This window comes from Nerophis lumbriciformis, linkage group LG38, assembly GCF_033978685.3.
Source record: "Nerophis lumbriciformis linkage group LG38, RoL_Nlum_v2.1, whole genome shotgun sequence".
Classification (NCBI taxonomy): Eukaryota; Metazoa; Chordata; class Actinopteri; order Syngnathiformes; family Syngnathidae; genus Nerophis; species Nerophis lumbriciformis.
In genome coordinates, this window is record NC_084585.2 from 16,576,466 (window position 1) to 16,596,611 (window position 20,146).

General features: G+C 39.7%; 3 protein-coding genes across 3 annotated transcripts in view; 1 reads left to right on the top strand and 2 right to left on the bottom strand.

Moving 5' to 3' along the window:
• Positions 1-3,517: 3,517 nt before the first annotated feature.
• sirt4 (sirtuin 4) lies at positions 3,518-8,346 on the top strand. Its single transcript, XM_061932620.1, has 4 exons — positions 3,518-3,648; positions 4,826-5,304; positions 7,039-7,333; positions 7,403-8,346. The coding sequence occupies exons 2-4, from the start codon at positions 4,826-4,828 to the stop codon at positions 7,553-7,555; spliced, it is 927 nt and encodes a 308-aa protein (XP_061788604.1). The 5' UTR covers positions 3,518-3,648; the 3' UTR covers positions 7,556-8,346.
• A 2,589-nt stretch (positions 8,347-10,935) lies between these two features.
• On the bottom strand, positions 10,936-11,768 carry lg38h1orf74 (linkage group 38 C1orf74 homolog). The gene has a single exon (XM_061932622.1). The coding sequence runs from the start codon at positions 11,766-11,768 to the stop codon at positions 10,986-10,988; it is 783 nt and encodes a 260-aa protein (XP_061788606.1). The 3' UTR covers positions 10,936-10,985.
• A 51-nt stretch (positions 11,769-11,819) lies between these two features.
• Positions 11,820-20,146, bottom strand: part of tomm6 (translocase of outer mitochondrial membrane 6 homolog (yeast)) — a 10,144-nt gene continuing 1,817 nt past the window's right edge. The window contains exons 2-3 of the mRNA XM_061932625.1: positions 14,443-14,561; positions 11,820-11,957 (exon numbers count right to left, since the gene is read on the bottom strand). Of these exons, the coding sequence (XP_061788609.1) occupies positions 14,465-14,561 (97 nt within the window). The 3' untranslated portion in view covers positions 11,820-11,957; positions 14,443-14,464. The remainder of the gene's footprint in view (positions 11,958-14,442; positions 14,562-20,146) is intronic.

A 20,146-nucleotide genomic window follows, 5' to 3' on the forward strand; every position in this document is an offset into this window, starting at 1 on the left:
GAACATTAAAACACTGAATAGACTTAGACTTAGAGACTTAGACTTCCTTTTATTGTCATTCAAATTTGAACTTTACAGTACAGATAAGAACGAAACTTCGTTGCATTAGCTCGTTGTAGTGCAGGATAAAAGAGCAATAAGGTGCAGATATAAATAAATAGATTACTGTACAGATAAATATATTGCATATGCATCCAGGTTTATGGATGTATGTTTTGTCTTTATATTCCAGCGAGTTAATCCATTTTGGGGGGGGAATTGAGAGGATTATTATGATGCGTTCAAAAGTCTTATTGCCTGAGGGAAGAAGCTGTTACAGATTACAGAACTTTGAGGTTCTGCTACAGAGGCTGGGGAACCTCTTTCTAGAGTCCAGCAGTGAAAACAGTCCTTGGTGGGGTGGTAGGAGTCTCTACAGATTTTCTGAGCCCTGGTCAGGCAGCGGCTTTCTGCGATTTCCTAGATAGGAGGAAGAGGAGTCCTGATGATCTTGTCCGCCGTCCTCACCACTCTCTGCAGGGACTTCCAGTCTGAGGCACTGCAGGCTCCAGTCCAGACATTATATTAACATATATATTAACAACATATGAACATCGCTCCTCTTTTATTTCTCAGACCAGCTCCTCGATAGACATACAGTATTTTACAATCAAGCAAAACACAACAAAAATGTAACAAACAGCAAACTATGAATGCAAAGTGTAATAAACACCTAAAATATGATGTATTATCCCTTTTATGCAGAAATTTGTTGTAAAAATGTGCTTCTGCATCTGTTCCTGACACATGCGTTTCGGGCTGGCTGCTCTGAAAACAAACCCCGCCCACTCTGCTTTGTTCCTTGCCTGCGCTGCTGTGACGTAACTCGTATAACACTCAAAAGCGCAGATTTAAACCGTTGAATTACTTTCTATAGTTCAAGACTTACGGTTATTTAAAAACAGCACTGCACATCATAATGACAGCTACAGTTTTGATGTTAAATCATACTTGCCAACCCTCCCGGATTTTCCGGGAGACTCCGAAATTCAGCGCCTCTCCCGAAAACCTCCCGGGACAAATTTTCTCCCGAAATTCCGGCGGACTCAGGTCCATGTGCTAACCCACAAAATAAACAGCATACCTGCCCAATCACGTTATAACTGTAGAATGATGGAGGGCGAGTTCTTGGTTTCTTATGTGGGTTTATTGTTAGGTAGTTTCATTAACGTCCTCCCAGCGCGGCAACAACACACAACAACAGCAGTCACGTTTTTGTATACCGTAAAGTAGTTCGTCTGCCGTAAACAGCAATGTTGTGACACTCTTAAACAGGACAATACTGCCATCTAGTGCATTTGATGAAAGCACTTTTGTACGTGCCACACAGCAATGCATCTTCAGAGAGGGTGTTCAGTATGGTTCGAAAAATAGTGACAGAGAATAGAACAAGGATGGACAATTCAACCCTTAACTCAACAATGAGTAGATGAGTGTTATGTGTGTGTATATGTGTAAATAAATGAACACTTAAGTATTTCTCTTATTATATATATATATATATATATATACATATATATATATATATATATATATATATATATATATATATATATATATATATATATATATATATAGCTAGAATTCACTGAACGTCAAGTATTTCTTATATATATATATATATATATATATATATATATATATATATATATATATTAGAGATGCGCGGATAGGCAATTTATTTCATCCGCAACCGCGTCAGAAAGTCGTCAACCATCCGCCATCCACCCGATGTAACGTTTGATCAGAACTGCACCCGCCCGCCATCCGCCCGTTGTTATATATCTAATATTAATTAAAAAAAAAAAAAAAGGGTGAAAACTACGCGAATTGCACCTTGTGCAGACAAGATTTTTGGATCGGACACGGAGGAATTAGCGATGTAAAAGACCACATTGGGACAAAAAAACACAAGTCTAATGCCGTTGCTAGCGATACAAGTGGAAAACTTTCAACGTTTTTCGTCGCCCAAACAGATTCTTTGGATGTGATAAATGCCGAAGTTTTATTTACGGAGGCAATAATTGAGCATGGACTTCCAATCGCACTGGCTGATCACATGGGACAGTTAATAATGTAATGCAACCTTTAAAAATCATTACGCGGTGATCGCGATCCCAAAAATAAACTTTTCTTGCATGATAATGTCCAGAAAAATTTGCTTTATATTACTATAGAGTCCTTTTAACGAATGAGTTTGATGGTTTATCACAAACCTTAAATGAAATTCCATGGCCACCGTCCTGCTCTCTATATCAACCAGGGTGAGCCCCACCCCTTTCGTGAGCGCACTGCGAAAGCGGACGAGGCGGGGTGTCGGTGCGGTGGGCGCGGTAGTGACCCTGGACGTGCGTCGGGCCCTTCTCGCGGATCGCCTCAGCTACGGCTCCCGGTGGGGCCCTCTCGGGGGAAGGGGCCTCGGTCCCGGACCCCGGCGAGGCGTCCCTTCTCCGCTCCGTAAAAGTGTCCATCTCTTTTTTTTTTTTTCTTCTGTTGTGGCATATGCAGCAGGTGCCTGCTCGTTTTTCGTATGTGGGTAACAACATTTAACTATGTATATATATTTCCGAATTGGTTTAACTGCCACCCGCAAAAAAAATAAAAAATAAAAAAAATAAATAAAAAATATCTAATTAATCCGCCCGACCCGACCCGCGAGCGGATAAAATCTTATTGTTTTTAATTTCATCCGCCCGATCCGCGGATAATCCGCGGACTCCGCGGTTGTGTCCGCAAACCGCGCATCTCTAATATATATATATATATATATATATATATATATATATATATATATATATATATATATATATATATATATATATATATATATATATATGAAATACTTGACTTGGTGAATTCTAGCTGTAAATATACTCCTCCCCTTTTTAGCCACGCCCCCAACCACGCCCCGTCCCACCCCGACCACGCCCACCCCCTCCCCCCACCTCCCGAAATCGGAGGTCTCAAGGTTGGCAAGTATGTGTTAAAGGTCTAAAAAAATTATGTAGAACATCCGGCGGGCCGGACTGAAAATCCTAATGGCCGCATGTGGCTCGCGGATTTGTAATCACAACAAATATGTGTTTCTCTTCAACCAACACCACTTTATTGTTTCATACTCACTCATTATGTGATATCATGTAGAAGAAAATGTAAAATAAGTTAACTTTGCAATGCTAACGCCGAGGAACACTGCATTTTCATCAGTATTAAAGAAAAAGACATAATATTTATCTTAACTTGCTGCTAAAAAGACCTATATAATACCAAACAATACATGATGCAGTCTTTGAGATGATCATTTTAACAAAAACTAGTTATAATTTGTCATTAAACGTTTAAATCAAAGTGTTTGTAAACTTGTATAACCAAAATCGTCCGTTTTTATGGTAAAAGCGCATTGTGAAGGTTTTGACTACACGTCCCACAAAACATTGCGGGTCTATTTAGTGTTACACAAATATGGACTTCCGGTTGCCTTCAATGTCATTTGACAACCACGAAGTAGTTCGACAAGTTCTTAAAAAAAACGACTAACACACTCCAGCAAGTTCATTATGAGGCATTTTGAATACTTTCTCCTGCTGAAACCTTCTGTACAGTAACAAGGTATTGTAGCTCTCTGTTGTGTCTATTTAAAGTTAGCTAATTTGCTAGTAACCATTCTATTTAGCTCGCCAACATTTTTTGTGTTTGTTGTTCTTCTAGCATGCACCAAATATGTTTCTAATGCTAAAATGACGCTAATAAATGTAGGTCAGAACACAACAATAAAAATAAGACAAGCCATGTGACACATTTATTGTAACATGATTGTTAATATATGTGTACCACCCACGGCGTTGCCATTTTTGATACATTTAAAAATGGTACAAGGTAGTGTTGTCCCGATACCAATATTTTGGTACCGGTGCCAAAATTATTTCGATACTTTTCGGTATTTTTCGGTGATTTTCTAAATAAAGGGGACCACCAAAAATTGCATTATTGGCTTTATTTTAACAAAAAATCTTAGGGTACATTAAACATATGTTTCTTATTGCAAGTTTGTAATACATGACAACTTGTCTTTTATTAGTTAGTAAGCAAACAAATGTTTTTAATTTAGCTGCTGACGTATGCAGTAACATATTGTGTCATTTTCCATTCTGTTATTTTGTCAAAATTATTAAGGACAAGTGGTAGAAAATTATTAATCTACTTGTTCATTTACTGTTAATATCTGCTTACTTTCTCTTTTAACATGTTCGATCTACACTTCTGTTAAAATGCAATAATCACTTATTCTTCTGTTGTTTGATACTTTACATTAGTTTTGGATGACACCACAAATTTGGGTATCAATCCGATACCAAATCATTACAGGATCATACATTGGTCATATTCAAAGTCAAAGACATATTTCCTGAGTTTATAAACACAATATAAAAAAAAAAAAAACGAAAGAAGATGTTGTGATGCCAAAATATATCGACATAATTATAGTAGTATCGATTAAATACGCTACTACACTTGGTATCATTACAGTGGATGTTAGGTGTAGATCCACCAATGGCGTTTGTTTACATTGTGACGCCGGTGAGGCGGTATAGTACCGAATATGATTCATTAGTATCGCGTTACTATACTAATACCGGTAGACCGTACAACCCGAGTACAAGGTTACAACAATAAACATTGTTATAGCTGTGTGTCAATACATTACAATATCAATCATCATTGGTGCACTGTGCATGTGTACCTAATAAAGTGGCTTTATAATTCTTATGTGCCCAATCTGATACAGATGAGACTGCTCTGCACGGTCAGCGCAGTGCACTCAGCATCTTCAAGACGGGCATCTTCAGCCCCTGCAGGGATGTTTGTCCCTGCCTGCAGCTCCTTAGACTCACATTCCCTGCAGCTGCTCCAGGACTTCGTCTCCCGCACCTCACGCCTGTTTGCCATCAGCGGCGCCGGTCTCTCCACGGAGTCCGGCATCCCAGATTACCGCTCGGAAGGCGTGGGCCTGTACGCCCGGACTGACCGGCGGCCGATGCAACATGCGGAGTTCGTCCGCAGCGCTTCGTCCCGTCAGCGCTACTGGGCGAGGAACTTCCTGGGGTGGCCGCAGTTCTCTTCCCATCAGCCGAACAGGGCGCACAAGGCTCTGCGGCACTGGGAGGAGCAGGGGAAACTGCACTGGTTGGTCACCCAGAATGTGGACGCTCTTCATTCAAAGGCAGGCCAGGAAAGGCTCACTGAGCTCCACGGATGTGCCCACAGGTGACCAAGCATCACCTGCGACAAAGGTACAATACTAAAGAATTTTTACTTGGGCGTCACTAAGAGTAGTCGGTGTGCAGCTTGGAAAGCAGTATAGATTTACTATCCTCTGGAAATAAGTCAACACAATAGTAGAGCTCACTAATTGTGTGGTTAATATAATATTCAGTGTTGGCACAATCGTTACCTAGCACTGCTTTAATCCTCTTAAGCATGGAATTGATCACAGCTGGGGGATAGGTTGATTGGCAACACTAAATTGGCCCTAGTGTGTGGATGTGAGTGTGAATGTTGTCTGTCTATCTGTGTTGGCCCTGCGATGAGGTGGCGACTTGTCCAGGGTGTACCCGCCTTCCGCCCGATTGTAGCTGAGATAGGCTCCAGCGCCCCCCGCGACCCCAAAAGGGAATAAGCGGTAGAAAATGGATGGATGGATGATCACAGCTGGAATTCATGTTTCCCTCTCATGAAGCACAAGCGCCAGTAGTAGAGGTGGGAATCTTTGGCCACCTCACGATTCCATATACGATTCAGAAGCTACGATTCGATTGATGCATCTTTAATTTATCTATATTGATGCACTTTTACCTTTGTTTTTGTTTCTCTAAATAAGCGTTTATCACTTGCAACTTAAAAAACCCCCAATTCATTTGGAATAAGAAACCGTTAAATTAATTCCCACATTTATTAAATGAATGAAAATGTTGTGCAAAATTGGATCATAAGTGCCCGATAAAGGAGCTGGAATCAGGTGAGGTGGCTCGTGGCAGTCTGCATTACATTATTTACAATAAACAAATCAATTATTGATGCTTACTAATCTATTCTAGAATCGTCCATGTCCAAATTGCGATGCATCTAATAATCGATTGTTTCCCCCACCTCTATTTAGTCAGCCTCAGATCATGATGTCACCGCCATCGTGCCTGTAGGCAAAATTATCTTGTTACTTGCTTGTGTTGCCAGTTAGTTATACAATAATGTTTGTGTGTTGACTTGTTTGCAATGGCTAGTAACTCCATACTGCTGTACAAGCTATACACTGACTACTCTAAAGTACATCCAAGTTTATATTCTATAGTATTGTCCCATTAGGGCAGGGGTCCCCAAACTATGACCTAACTTCGGAAGTTTTTATTCTGAAAACATGTTTTATATTCTAGTTTCTTTAAAATAGCCACCCTTTGCTCTGATTATTGTTTTGCACACTCTTGGCATTCTCTGGATGAGCTACAAGAGGTAGTCACCTGAAAGGGTTTTCACTTCACAGGTGTCATAGTTTTAAAACCTTCAGTGACAATCTACAAAGTAAGTAGTCATGAAAATAAAGAAAACACATTGAAATGAGAAGGTGCGTCCAAACTTATGACCTGTACTGTGTATATATATATATATATATATATATATTTATATATATATATATATGTATATATATATATATATATATATATTGTATATATATATATATATATATATATATACACACACACACACACACACACACACACACACACACACATATTTATATACACACAGCCGGACCAAATTGTTTTAACCCAATGCGGCCCGAGTCAAAAAGTTTGGGGACCCCTGCGTTATAATATAATACATATATATAATACAATTCTAGATGAAATGTGAGAGGTTACTTTTTCCACAGTTCCAGTACAAAACCTCTTAACTTTGTAGAGTGTCATGGCCGCTATTGGTCAGCTGAGATGATGTGTTCCTTAGGGTGGTGTGTTTGGGCTGTGGCGACATCTCGGCCAGAGAGGAGCTCCAGAGACGATTCATAGCGCTGAACCCGGACTGGAGGGCTCAAGCCGGGGCAGCTGCTCCAGACGGGGACGTCTTCCTGGAGGACGAGCAGGCGCTACAATTCAGAGTTCCACCCTGCGAGGTCTGTGGAGGGATACTGAAGCCTGAGGTGACCTTCTTTGGCGACGCGGTGAACAAAGCCACAGTGCAGTTTGTACACGACAAATTAGCCGAGTCGGATGCGGTGCTCGTAATCGGGTCGTCACTACAAGTGAGTGTCACTCATGCAGGAAGAACTCGATGTACTTTTTTCTGGTGATTCATGTGTGGTCTTCATTAGGTCTACTCGGGATACAGATTTTTACTCGCAGCCAGTGATAAGAAAATGCCGGTTGCCATCGTGAACATCGGGCCCACCAGAGCAGACCACTTGGCCGAGATGAAGGTGAGAGGACGCTGTGGGGAAGTGCTGTCGACCATTCGACCTCTCTGATGGTAATGGACATGAAACATGGACACACTGTCTTCAAGCGCTAAACTACCTCATCTACAACACCAGCATGCAGCATTAGCTACACCTGCATCATATAGTAGGGGGGTCCAAACTTTTTCAAGGGAGAGCCACACACTAGAGGTGGGTAGAAAAGTAGTACAAACTAAATACAAAAAATTGTACTCCATCCGGGCAGCACGGTGGGCCAGGGGTTAGTGCATGTGCCTCACAATACGAAAGTCCTGAGTAGTCCTGGATTCAATCCCGGACTCGGGATCTTTCTGTGTGGAGTTTGCATGTTCTCCCCGTGACTGCGTGGGTTCCCTCCGGGTACTCCGCCTTCCTCCCACCTCCAAAGACATGCACCTGTGCATAGGTTGATTGGCAACACTAAATTGGCCCTAGTGTGTGAATGTGAGTGTGAATGTTGTCTGTCTGTCTGTGTTGGCCCTGTGAGGAGGTGGCGACTTGTCCAGGGTGTACACCGCCTTCCGCCCGAATGCAACTGAGATAGGCTCCAGCATCCCCCACGACCCCAAAGGGGACAAGCGGTAGAAAATGGATGGAAGGATGGATGTACTCCATCCATACATCCATTTTCTACCGCTTGTCCCTTTCAATACTTATGTAAGAATATAATTACTGTAGAGGATAGGTGTTAATGTGGTCATTTAAAGGGGTCTGCTACATTATTGTATGTGGTCCACCACATTATTTAGAAACATGGCCAGTATGCATAGTATGCCTGTATAAAGATCATACGTCAAGTTTTAAATAAATGATAAATGGGTTGTACTTGTATAGCGCTTTTCTACCTTCAAGGTACTCAAAGCGCTTTGACACTACTTCCACATTTACCCATTCACACACACATTCACACACTGATGGAGGGAGCTGCCATGCAAGGCGCTAACCAGCACCCATCAGGAGCAAGGGTGAAGTGTCTTGCTCAGTTTTGAGAGTTATTACAACAGCACAGCATTATGAGTTGTTTGTTTACTCTGTTTGACAAGAAACCCCTACCGATGTTACGCAGAATTATTGCGGGTGTACCTAATGTTGTGGCCACAACGCTGTTAAAGGCCTACTGAAACCCACTACTTGTGAGCAACATCAGACGTGCACACCTGTCCGAAAGCTGACATCAAGTTAAAGGCCTACTGAAACCCACTACTACCGACCACGCAGTCTGATAGTTTATATATCAATGATGAAATCTTAACATTGCAACACATGCCAATACGGCCGGGTTAACTTATAAAGTGCAATTTTAAATTTCCCGGGAAACTTCCGGCTGAAAACGTCTCTGTATGATGACGTCTGCGCGTGACGTCACGGATTGTAGCAGACATTTTGGAACAGCACGGTTGCCAGCTTAAGTCGTCTGTTTTCATCGCAAAATTCCACAGTATTCTGGACATCTGTGTTGGTGAATCTTTTGCAATTTGTTCAATTAACAATGGAGACAGCAAAGAAGAAAGCTGTAGGTGCGATCGGTATATTAGCGGTTGGCTACAGCAACACAACCAGGAGGACTTTGAGTTGGATAGCAGACGCACTACCGTGAGTACAGCTTTGGCTTCCAAACATTTGATTGCTTGCTTGTACGTGCGTGTCGCTATGTGCATGTCACGTACGTAACTTTGGGGAAATATATGTTTCTTGCCGACTCTGATGGCGGCCGGGGTGTCGTCGAAAGCTACAACGCCGTCCGCCGCTGTCCTTACCTATCTGGGTTGACTTCCTTCGTCTCCGGGCCGCCGACCGCACCGATCATTGTGGTGAAGTCCTTCGTCGCGCCGTCGATTGCTGGAACGCAGGTGAGCACGGGTGTTGATGAGCAGATGAGGGTTGGCGTAGGTGGAGAGCTAATGTTTTTAGCATAGCTCTGTCGAGGTCCCGTAGCTAAGTTAGCTTCAATGGCGTCGTTAGCAACAGCATTGCTAGGCTTCGACAGGCGGCACAGCATTAACCGTGTGGTTACAGGTCCAGGGTTTGGTTCGGTGTCTCCTGATAGTAGAAATAATAGTAGTATTGTTGATCTTCTGTCTATCCTTCCAGTGAGGGGCTTATTTCTTCTGTTTCTATCTGCAGTTAAGCACGATGCTATCACGTTAGCTGAGCTCCATAGCTAAAGTGCTTCGCCGATGTATTGTCGTGGAGATAAAAGTCACTGTGAATGTCCATTTCGCGTTCTCGACTCTCATTTTCAAGAGGATATAGTATCCGAGGTGGTTTAAAATACAAATCCGTGATCCACAATAGAAAAAGGAGTGTGGAATCCAATTAGCCCTTGTATCTAAGTTACGGTCAGAGCGAAAAAAGATACGTCCTGCACTGCACTCTAATGCTTCACTCTCACTTTCCTCATCCACGAATCTTTCATCCTGGCTCAAATTAATGGGGTAATCGTCGCTTTCTTGGTCCGAATCGCTCTCGCTGCTGGTGTAAACAATGTGCAAATGCGAGGAGCTCTACAACCTGTGACGTCACGCTACTTCCGGTACAGGCAAGGCTTTTTTTTTATCAGCGACCAAAAGTTGAGAACTTTATCGTCGATGTTCTCTACTAAATCCTTTCAGCAAAAATATGGCAATATCGCGAAATGATCAAGTATGACACATAGAATGGATCTGCTATCCCCGTTTAAATAAGAAAATTTAATTTCAGTAGGCCTTTAATACATTGATTACTATTATCTTACAGTGGTTTCCTAATGTGCAACCCAAATAGTTAAATGACTTAAAAGTATCAATTATGTAAACTAAGTATATGTGTGCTTTTCTTGCTCTTACACATCAGTGCTCCAAAATAATGGAAATTTTATTTTCTGACAAGGTCCACCAAGTATAGTGTAAATGATGCTGAACATCAGAGCATCCAGCATGGAGTTGAACTCCTTTAAATCAAAACCACTATTTGCAATTAGCGCGTTAGTTGTCAGGTAGCAATTAGTGTGCTAGTTATCAGCTAGCGATTAGCACACTCATTTTTATTTAGCAACTAGTTAGCTATTAATGAAACTATACTGTATAACTTTAATATCTTAGTATTGCACATTAACAAGGTACCGTTAGGACCCGTTTAATTTAAAACAATTTTATACAAGTATGGGGTCCCAGCTTCATGAGCTTGAGGGTCCTTGGCCTGGAAAATGGTGAAGACTCCTGCTCTTTATTATAAACAAATACATATTTTGCATTGGTTGCCCCTTTCCTCTGGGATATCCAGTTAAAATACATCCTTTCACCAAAAAGCGGTTTGGTAAAATGAATATGATGAATGTATTTTATTTCTTATCTTGTGATCAGTGGTTGCTTGGCAACCCTTTTCAACCTTTTTGAAAGCTGAAGTGTTGCATTAATAAACAAAGAAAAAAGGAGCTTCTTGAACATTTTATTGGGAGTCATGAATTCAAAGTAATGGTGAGTCACAAACAGACTGAAGGTAAAGTGACTACAGACTGACAAACAGTGAGGTCTTTGAGGACATTTTGCTGCTGGAATCTCTCTTGAAGGCCAAGCTTCCAGTCCTCCAGATTTGACTGTATCTCATTCTGCACGACGGTGGGGATGCTAAACGAGTACAAGCAACATTTGTGGCTGGTGGCATCTACTCGCCATGTTGCGTGCACTGTGGTCACCATCAGGGGGGTCATAGAGAGGCAGTTCTCAAAGCTCTTTGTCTGATCGAACCAGTAGGTGACAGGGTAGCCCAGTAAGAGTCCAAAGACCGCGCTTAGGTTCCACTCATCTGACCTTTCTGCCACATATGGAACTTTATTTGCTGTGTCTAACCCTCTGAGAAGATCAAGCAGATCTTGTGCGATGCTCTTCAGCCCTCCTACGACTGGATCAACAATAGTGGGTTTCTCTAGCGAGAGGCAGACGTCAATCACCACGGGTCCGCCATTTTGAAGCACCTGGGCCAGATTGTAGCGGACTACACGTGGATTAACAATGAGGCTGTTACCATTCAAGTCCAATATGACCAGCGATTCGGACACGAGTTGAGATGACTGACACAAGCGCAAATACTGGTGCACTTGCTCTGCACTGGCACCGTTGGCGTCGTAGAGCAGCGCCGGTTTCACTGCCTGATCAACAGCTGAGAGCTGAGCAGCCACGTCAAGACTCTGAGAAAGTGACAGACATTTCCTTTTGGTGGACAAACATTTTCGAGCTGCAGCTACAAAGACCGCCTGAGTCTGCATAGCTTGATTAAATGGATTCTTCTTTCAATGTGTTACAGGGCATATACATACTTAACAGCCAAAAGGAACTTGATTTATTGCAAAAACAAAAAAAACAATAACGAAATATGATACATTTCAAACTAGGATTAACCACAAACAAGTCTTCAAATATCGTGCATCTTCTTTCTTCTCTCTGGTCTAAGACACCTACGGAAACAAAACACTTCAATAAAAGGTGCCAATCATTTCATCATCATACAGGCGGTCCTCGTGTTACGTTCTGATGTTTCATGGTTGCTTACACTCCTGTAAAAAATAAAAAATCGTACCAAAAAATAGAACTAGTTGCGCACGTGATTGAGGAAGGACGTCGCTGTTCTGATGGCAGTGTGTCAATGAAAAGTGAGGTGAAATTGGGAAAATGCCGACCAACATTGTTTGTAATCTTGGTCTACGCTGCTCTAAAACCGCGACCATAATGACAGATAAACATGGTATTCCTATGAAATGGACAACTAAGCAGAAACACACCTTTAATTGTGCAAAACAACCACAGGACTGAAAGTATATTGGCCTTGCTTTCATTTAATTTTGTATTTAATCTTATAATTATTATATTTCATGGATCCTTCACATACTCTGTGCCTGATTTCATTTAATTTTGTATTTATTTCTTATAATTATTATATTTCCTAATCCTTCACATACTCTGTGCTTGATTTAAGTGTTTATTTAGTTATAATGCTGTGTTTAATTTTAATTGTTTTACTCTGAAAGTCCTCACCAGCCCCGAGTTGTTTTTCAAAGATGGCTGCTATGAGTGTAAACAATAATAAAAGCCCCATAATATCCATTAGAACCATTTCTGACGAGTGTTTGTTGCATACGTTGTATTGATGGATCCATCTGTATGTAAATGCTCTTTTTTCTTGTTGTACATGCGTACTACATCGCTAACAGTGTCTTTGTGTTTCGTTTTGATCCACCTTGTTTGAAGGTTGCAGAAGGACTGCATATTTTTCCAGAAGATTTTTATACTCAGACAAGGCAAGTGCAAGAATAGGCCTTTGTGGTTGTGGCCATCTTGATTTCCGGACTTCGTAATTTCAGCGCTCAGTACTCTGCTGGGACACCATACCCAGCTCCATATTCCAACGAGAGATGTGACGTTCGCAAACAATGATGACAGCCTATTCGCAGTTGTAATTTGTTTGTTTGAGTATTGTTTTTTGTGCAAATTTCCCACGCTGCTCTCTCAGAATCAGAATGAGAAACAGATTCAAAAGCTTTATCGGCTTTAAATTCATTGAAGGAGTAATGACATCATTCAGTTGTCTCAGAAGGGTCTATTCATGTGTAGGCTATCATGCACCGGCAGTTAACTTAGGGGAGTTTAACAAGCACCTGAAATTACTGCAGCCTTTTAACCACTGTATTTGGAATAAGAAAAATATATTAGTAACTGGAAAAGAGAACAAAAGGAACAAATGTTTTTTTTGCATTTGGATCGTACAATCCACTGGGGGTGCTGACAAGCAAGGTAACGTGTGACTTTACATAGTGACGTCACTGTCAAAGAATAGGGGAATGGAACCATCTCGTGGAATGTCTACAGTGGAAATAATAATTCTCAATAGCGTCTATATTGGTGTAATCATATAATGTATATATTTTGATTTAAACTTATTACTGCCACGGGTGATTATTTATTTGATAAAAAACTATATATATATATATATATATATATATATATATATATATATATACACACACACACACACACACACACACACACTAGGATTGTACCGGTACCAAAATGTATTTTGATACTTTGATAGTTTTCTAAATAAAGGGGACCACAAAAAATGTCATTATTGGTTTCATTATAACAACAGTCTTAGAGTCTAATAAACATGTTTCATTTTGCAATCCAAGAACAATTTTGTCCTTAAATAAAATATTGAACATATGAGACAACTTGTCTTTTATTAGTAAGTAAGCAAACAAAGGCTCCTAATTTGGGTACTGATGCAGTAACATATTGTCATTTCTCATTCTATTATTTTGTCAAAACATGTTCCATCTACAATTCTGTTAAAATGTAATAAAGACGTATTCTTCTGTTGTTTGGGTACATCATAATATAAATTAAAATAATAAAAAGATTTTGTGATGATAAAAAATATCAATGTAATCATAGTAGTATCAACTAGATACGCTCTTGTACGTGTACCAGTAGAATTGTAGTTTTTTTTGCCATTTTTCCTCTCCAAGAGGTTATTTACTTGCATGCACTTTGTGTGTACGTTTTGACACACTCAACATCATGCGCCTCGGCTCTGTAGTCACCGCCATAAAGCGGCACTTAAATGAAAGAACAGTACCGGTACTTTTTAAAGGTGGTATAGTACCGATTTCAATTGATTAGTAGGCGATACTTTATTAGTACCGGTATACTGTGCAACCCTAGAGTATATATGTATATCTTTATGCGAGCCAAAAACATATATATAAAAAGAAAAGGCTCCTCAAGATCCAACTCCTTTAAAAGAGCCATAAATCCCATCTGTACTTTCAACTTTCGAAGTAATTAGTAGACAGAATTACTTCCTACTTACAATGCAGTCGTAAGAACGAAACTTGTTGGTAGACAAGAGGACCACCTGTACTACAACTGCAAATGCAAACTTACCATCATCCAGGATGTTAGAGTGTTATGTGACAGGCTGTGGGGCCATCAAGTCAAAATCAGAGAGATTTCTTGCCACCCAAACACCAGCTGCAAACAACCCCAGGTTAACGAGAAGATTCCTGAAAAAAAACAAAAAAAAACGCATGGAAGTCTTTTAAGAGGTTTGTGTGTTAGCCTTTGCGAATATGGAACAAAAGTCAAATGAAAACCAACACGAAGAATAAAATAACTGGGACTGGGATTGGACAACTGGGATGCAACATGTCTGCTGTGTGGATGACTACCGTTTTTTTTGGACTATAAGTCGCAGTTTTTTTCATAATTTGGCCCGTGGGTGCGACTTATACTCAGAAGCGATTTATGTGTGAAATTATTAACACATTACCGTAAAATATCAAATAATATTATTTATCTCATTCACGTAAGAGACTAGACGTATAAGATTTCATGGGATTTAGCGATTAGGAGTGACAGATTGTTTGGTAAACGTATAGCATGTTCTATATGTTATAGTTATTTGAATGACTCTTACCGTAATATGTTACGTTAACATACCAGGCACGTTCTCAGTTGGTTATTTATGCGTCATATAACGTACACTTATTCAGCCTGTTGTTCACTATTCTTTATTTATTTTAAATTGCCTTTCAAATGTCTATTCTTGGTGTTGGGTTTTATCAAATAAATTTCCCCAAAAAAATGCGACTTATACTCCAGTGCGACTTATATATGTTTTTTTCCTTCTTTATTATGCATTTTCGGCCGGTGCGACTTATACTCCGGAGTGACTTATACTCTGAAAAATACGGTACTTCATTATATCACAGAAAGAGAGCAATCTGTAAAATTTGGGATGTGGAACTGGAAGTATCAAGAGGTGGATCTTCTTTGAAGTCGTTCTCCATGTCAGGTTTACTCCAACAATTCTGATTCCAGTTTTGATTATGTGATCGAGTTAATTCTACTTATTCTACTAGCGAGTACTAACACCGCAAAAAAAGGAAAACATACTTAAGCTCGTCAATTTCGGTCCGTGGCGCCATTCAGTATTTGGCTTGTAAATTATTAGTTGTAATTAGGGATGTCCCGATCCGATATTTGGATCGGATCGGCTGCTGATATTTGCCAAAAATTGCGTATCGGCAAGGCATGGGAAAATGCCGATCCAGATCCAGTTTAAAAAAAAACTCCGGTTCGTGTTTTCCAACGCACCGATTTAAATAATACATTCCACTTTTCTGCTGCTCCGTAATTTCTGTTCCGCATTTTCCAGCAGACCTTCAACACATCCACAGGTCTGTGGAGTCTCACGCAGTTGCTTTTAGCTGCTGGCATTACACGACAGTCTCTTCTCACTCTTTCCTGTGTCTCCCTCTCACAGACAGCAAGTGCACCTTCTTACACACGTCACATACTGTCACGTCATACGTCACATACGTATACGTCCTCCCCGAGCAGAGATGTAGCAGCATGGCTAACGTTAGCTGTGATGCTAGCGCAGCCGTGCGAGCAACGCTCCCTCTAAGGCAGTGGTTCTCAACCTTTTTTCAGTGATGTACCCCCTGTGAACATTTTTTTAATTCAAATACCCCCTAATCAGAACAAAGCATTTTTGGTTGAAAAAAAGAGATAAAGAAGTAAAATACAGCACTATGTCATCAGTTTCTGATTTATTAAATTGTATAACAGTGTAAAATATTGCTCATTTGTTGTAGTCTTTCTTTAACTATTTGGAAAAAAAGATATAAAAATAACTAAAAACTTGTTGAAAAATAAACAAGTGATTCAATTATAAATAAAGATTTCTACACATAGAAGTAATCATCAACTTAAAGTGCCCTCTTTGGGGATTGTATTAGAGATCCATCTGGATTCATGAACTTAATTCCAAACATTTATTCACAAAAAAATAAATCTTTAACATCAATATTTATGGAACATGTCCACAAAAATCTAGCTGTCAACACTGAATTTTTTTTGAGACATTTAAAAAAAATCTCTGCATGAAAGTTTAAAAGTAGCATATATTAATGCAGTATGAAGAAGAATGTTTTAATGTAGACATGCAAGCCTTGAAAGAACATTTTGAAAATCAAGACTACATTTCCTGCAAATGGGTGCATTTCTACCCTATATTTTAACTTTAGATTTATTCTCATATCAAACTCTTTTGGCTGTCTTTTTCACACTTACATCCGGCGCCCCCCTCCACACCCTGGATTATAAATAATGTAAATAATTCAATGTGATGATTATCTTGTGTGATGACTGTATTATGATGATAGTATATATCTGATAGTATATATCTGTATCATGAATCAATTTAAGTGGACCCCGACTTAAACAAGTTGAAAAACTTATTCGGGTGTTACCATTTGGTGGTCAATTGTACGGAATATGTACTTCACTGTGCAACCTACTAATAAAAGTCTCAATCAATCAATCAAAACACATAGAATCATCATACTGCTGTGATTATATGCATCAAGTGTTCATTCAATGCTAAGGCAAAATATCGAGATATATATTGTGTATCGCAATATGGCCTTAAAATATCGCAATATTAAAAAAAGGCCATATCGCCCAGCCCTAGTTCAATGATGCCATTTCTGTTTGTCATGTATAATTTTGTCTATTTTGTGTTTATCCTTGAATAAACAGGTCAGTTTCTTGTTACCAACCATTGTGTATTATTCAAGCTCCCCTAATTCAGCTGGCTAGTTGTTATCAAGAGTACTAAAACCCTTTTCAACATGATTCTGACAACTAAGTAGGCTGAATAACTTTAAATTTTAATACATGCTCGGATAGGCCAGTATCGGTATCGGTCAGTATCGGATCGGAAATGCAAAAACAATATCGGTATCGGATCGGAAGTGCAAAAACCTGGATCGGGACATCCCTAGTTGTAATGAATTGTTATAATACCAGTGGTAAATAGGTATTTTCATAATTGTATGTAGGGCAGGGCGATATATCGATATATCGATATTCGAGAGAGAGAGAGAGAGAGAGAGAGAGAGAGAGAGAGAGAAGGTGCGAATCTGGTAACAAATGGAGGAAGAATTAATTCCTAAGGAAAACAGCACGGGATCCATCATCTGGCGGTGGTTTGGCTTCAAGCGGGAATATGTTGAACAATTATGCGGCAAAAGCGTTGCTACTAAAAGTAGCAGCACTGCTAATGTGTAGCATCATTTGAAAAGTCACCCGCTAGAGAATGAGGAGTGCTTCAAACTCTGCATGTCAACATCTCCGTTCGGTGCCACACCCACAAAATGCCGAAGCAACCTTTTCCACATCAACACCGTACATGTACTATTTGATATGCAGCTCATTTTTATGTGACACTTATTGAAATATCTTGTGTGACATCACGCACAAAAGTGCACTTTTTTTAAATTTTAACTATTGTAGTGGCATTCTGTACAAAAAGTACACTTTAATTTAGTGCTGTTTTGATAAGTCATCTTAGTGACATCATGCACAAAAGGGCACTCATAGCTTGTTTTAAAATGTCTCTGACAATCTTGCACTTTCTGTTTTGGAAATGACATGAATGTTTGTGCCACTGCTTAATAACTGTTTAATAAATACACTTTTGCTAAATTGACTTAGTTGTTATTTCCCTCTCTGCATGAAAGTTTAAAATGAGCATATATTAATGAAGTATGAACAAGAATGTTTTAATGTAGACACATAGAATCATCATACTGCTGTGATTATATGCATCAAGTGTTAATTCAAGGCTAAGGCAAAATATCGCGATATATATCGTGTATCGTGACATGGCCTAAAAATATTGAGATATTAATAAAAGGCCATATCGCCCAGCCCTAATTGTATGGTTGTTTTATTCTTGGAATGATAAGTTTTATTTAGTACAGTGATTCACAAACTGTGCAACGTGTACCATTAGTGATACACACACTCCCATCAAGTGATACACCAAAGAATCAATTAAATATTCAAACAGTGTTTCTGTTCAAACTGTGTGTAATGTTACAGTGGTTAAGAATATTTTGTTAAATAAAACTTCTGCCTTGTTTTCAATGAATATTCAGGTCTACTACACTACTTTACTTTCAAGTTGGTCATTATGTTGGTACTTGGAGAGCCAAGTGTTTTTTAAGGTGGTAAAACAAAAAGTTTGAGAACCACTGATTTTGTTAAATTACAATGCCTTCATTTGAGTGAGGTTAGTTAAAGGTGCCATTTCCTGTCAAGTCATCATTAAATGGCCCTGATATGTCAAAAGGCATTAATAAGTCATGCTCTTTTCGAATACCTCTATAACTGATAACAGTAGTTTAGCCGGGATATGCTCATTTCAAAATTAGATTTATAGTCCCAAAATCTTATTGTTTTCATTTCGATGCCCCACTCTTCACCGTTTGACCAATTAGAAAGTCAGTCAGTGTGTCACATCCAGGTTGCCAGTTACGCACCACCACCTTCGTCGAGCTACTGCCACTGGTAAAGTTACTAAACATGTCAGACCTTAGTAAATCTAAAAGGCGTTGTTACGATTCTCAACTCATTCATGACAAAGCCAGGAACAAAACGAAGATTTTTATCGGGGATGCCTTTGAAAGATGGAGACGATTGAAGGCGGAGAAGATTTTTTCATCTGACGCCAAATTTGCTAATTACCTCCTTGATAGGTAAGTCAGGCATTTACGTTTTCTTATTACTTTTAATAAATGGAAATTGACATTTTGTATGTAAACTATATTGTCCAATACAGTCTATGACCTTGTCTAACAAAGCTAGTATGTTCGAGCAACGAATGCTTAGGAGCGAAGCAGCATCACACTAGTGTAGCTTAGCATGCTAATGGGGGAAATATATGCCCGTTAGCCTGTATGTCGATGTATTTCGACAAATGTGTCAGCATAGTGCCTATTTCCTTGTCAATATGCTGATACATTGAGGAAATGGGTTCCAACATTACCACGGCAAATTGCGGTTTCTGGCACTGTATGTGCATCAGGCACATATGGGGTGGTATTTGCTTGGCACAATATAATGCATTACATCTACATGTAATTATTTTTGTACTTTGTGTATTGACATGGTAGTAGGCTATATGATTTATGCGTAACGTGTTTTTATCGTAACGTGGGTTGGCTCATAGAATCGCACTCTGCACTGAAAGATGGTGATGTGCGTACATAGAAGAGAAGGCAGTGCGTCAGGTTGGATGCAACATGGAGTTATGTGGAACAAAATGTGGCGGTCATTTTACTGTTGGCTTTGACTTGCCATCAAAGTAGGCCTATACGATATATAATATAATGTTATATATAATTATTTTGATGATGTTCCGTGCGGTCAAACTAGACATTTTAGCAGGGTAATGCCAACAACCTGTCCCGACTCCCGACGAAAACATTTCTGCGTAACTTTACTAATACATTTGGCTAATCGACATCAGTAAAATGTGGCATAATTACTTAGTAAACCATCTTGCAAGAAGCATAAACAAGAGAAACCTACAGCGTAGGACTCGTCGATTGCCATTTGAAGTACCTTGGAGTAGGATTCGGCTGCGTATCTGGCAACCTCAGTCATGGAGAGTGGGAGGGGACTACAGAATTTTGACCGTGATTGCAGTACCATTTCTGGCCACATTACTACACATGGCACCTTTAACAGTCATAGCCATAAATGCAACGGTAATAATAATTGACATGAATACTAA